Raw genomic sequence first — 2824 nt, forward strand, 5'->3', positions numbered from 1 at the left:
GGAAAAGAAACCGAGGAAGAAACCTTCACCAAAAGGCAAGCATATTCCTAAAGGCAGTAATTTGTTGCCTAAGAAGAAGAATGGTGCACTTTGGGGTGAGGCGCCCGATAAATCTGCGGTCTTATTTGGTTATCCATATTCATGGGATGATAAGGTTTGCGAAAGCAGGGTAATAATCTATAACGTTCTCTTATTTTGCATGATTTTGTTCAACTTGATATATTTTTTATTTGGTATAATTTAGACATGAGTTTGATTCTATTAATGCCTTAACAACTTTCTCTTAACAAATTTGTTGTTTATACATTCTTTGCAGGATCATGAAATTGTGATAAAGAAACTGAAACATAAAAAGGCTGGTTATTGGTCGTTAAGTGAAGAATGTAAAGAGGTTCGTGATCTTGTAGTGGATACATGGCTAGGTAATGAAATTCTCAACCATCAACATGAGTTTGATTCTATGACTGCATGTGCCTTTAGAGAGCGATATTGGTTAGAAACCGATACCTTTCATCTTCCATTCGGCGAGATGACAATAACGCCAGATGATGTGAAGCAAATCTTGAACTTAAACGTTGAAGGAAGATCTGTTTCTGAAGGTTTTGACAACAATATGAGTTGGGAAGACCTTTATGTCCTTGTTAAAGACACACTTGGATGAGAGAAAGCTGAGACGGAGAAACAGTTTAAGTGGGCTGGCGGAGATAAACCAACTGAACCAAGAGAAGGGCCAGCTATACCTGTCAAAAAGATACTGTTGAAGAATCTGAAAGATATGTTTGGAGGAACACAAAAGGCTGTAGTAGAACGTCATGAGGTGATAAATGAAATAAGAGCTCGTCGTACAACCACCGCATTCCTATTGCATTCCCTTGGAACCATATTCTTTCCTGATAACTCGGGGAATCGAGTTAATGCTCACTATCTACAATGGCTAAAAAATTTCAAGGAGACCAAAAAGCATGCTTGGGGCACTGCCACCCTCGCTTTTTTACTTGATAGTTTTCGAAAAGCTTCGAGGGTTGGATCCACTGAACTTGCTTGGAATGTTGGTCTTTTTCAGGTAATTTATATAGTTTCGGTTTTGTTATATTTATCATTTCTTTTTTTATTGGTTTTATGTATATAGTTTTTATGGTTATATATAATTTGTTAGGCATGGGTATATGACCACTTTCCGACCATGAGACCTTCTACATCTTGGTCAGACAATGAGATTGGTCGTCCTACAGGAAAGAAGTTTGTATTCACTGGTACCCAAGTAAAGCACAAAGAAGAGAAGATAGATGATTTAAGGTTGAAAACGGATGCTCTCACTATTGAAGATGTGATATTTGATACTTACATAGATCTAAAGGAAGATAAGTTTGGATAAGAGATTGATCATCGTGTTTTTTCAAGTTTGGAATCTTACAACGGGCCTTTGTTTCATCCTCATGGGTACGTAATGGCCAATCCACGTCGAGTTCTCCGCCAATATGGTTATGTGCAAGAAAAAGTCACTCATGAATCATTCAAATTGTTGGATAATGCTTCTTCCGTAAAAAGTGCCAATGTCGTGCTCAACTACATCCCAGAGCCAAGTATTGATGTTTGGAACGACCGCAATAATGCATTATACCAAGTCCGCATGAAGGAGCTCATTCCTATTCTAGGCACAAAGGAAGCCGAAGAAGGTTATTTGGAATGGTATTACCATTTTGGTCATCCTCATGTGATTAATAATGATCCGGAAGCGGCAGCATATATCAAAAAGGCTCAAGAAAAGAAGAAGCGTGAAGCCGAAAAGAGAAGTATATTTGATACGGATTGGAAGGCGCTATATTTCAAGATGGTAAGTAAAGTTTTTCTTTTCATAACGCCATTTCATAACACTATATTTGTTTGTACTAATATGTTTCATTTTGATATGTAAAATAGAAAAATAAATGCCTTCACTTGGCACAAACATTGACTCCATGCGTCCAAAAAGGTGAGGGCCTCACAAGTGCACAAGTAAAGGTTTTCCAACAACAAATCAAAGACTTGCCGGATCCAAACAAGGATTACGAGAACTTAGAGAGGGGCACGAAGAGGAGTAGAGATGTGGGTACTAGTCAACGTCATCCATCACCTAGTAGTTCTGAAACCAAAGAAGAGGATATGCATGCTCATGGTCGGGGTCAAGGTCGGGGTCGTGGTCATGGTGGTCGTGACGGTCCTCGTACTCGAGGTGGTAACAAAAGCAACAAAAGAGGTCGTGGTCGTAATTTTCCTTAAACTCTATCAATGTCATAATTGTAGAAGACTATTTAGTTTCTTTTGGTTGTTTATTTGGTTGTTATGAACAAGTTTCCTTTGGTGTAGAAGACTATTTAGTTTCCTTTGGTTGTTTCTTTGGTTGCTATCAACAAGTTTTCTTTTCAAGAATGAAATTTTCCTTTGGTTTGTATTAGCTAGAATGAATTCTGTTTACGTATCTTTATGCTTGAGTGAATGCACAAATTTGGCTTAGTATTAGCTAGAATGAATGAATAAGTCCAAAAATTGGATTTGTGCTGCTAGTTTTAAAGTGAAATGCAAAATTAAAATTAGGTACTCAGGAACATTTACGCCCAGGTTTTGGGTAGGAAAAAACGAGGCGTAAGACTGAACACAACCGGCTTTGGGATTTTTGCAGGTTTACTCCCAAGTTCAGGGTAGAAAAAACCTAGGCGTAAGCCTGACAGAAAGTGTTTCTCAGAGTTACGCCCTGGTTTATTTTCTATCCAAGCTGGACGTAACCATGACCGAAGCCTTCTTTGCTTGGCTTATATGCTTACTTCTAGGTTCGTGTTCTCTAAAA

General features: G+C 38.3%; 1 protein-coding gene across 1 annotated transcript; it reads left to right on the forward strand.

Annotated features, from left to right (window-relative positions):
- Window positions 1-775: 775 nt before the first annotated feature.
- Window positions 776-1375, forward strand: LOC113334023 (protein MAIN-LIKE 1-like). Its single transcript, XM_026580374.1, has 2 exons — window positions 776-1063; window positions 1157-1375. The coding sequence occupies exons 1-2, from the start codon at window positions 776-778 to the stop codon at window positions 1373-1375; spliced, it is 507 nt and encodes a 168-aa protein (XP_026436159.1).
- The last annotated feature ends 1449 nt before the right edge of the window (window positions 1376-2824 follow it).

This window comes from Papaver somniferum, unplaced genomic scaffold (assembly GCF_003573695.1).
Source record: "Papaver somniferum cultivar HN1 unplaced genomic scaffold, ASM357369v1 unplaced-scaffold_135, whole genome shotgun sequence".
Classification (NCBI taxonomy): Eukaryota; Viridiplantae; Streptophyta; class Magnoliopsida; order Ranunculales; family Papaveraceae; genus Papaver; species Papaver somniferum.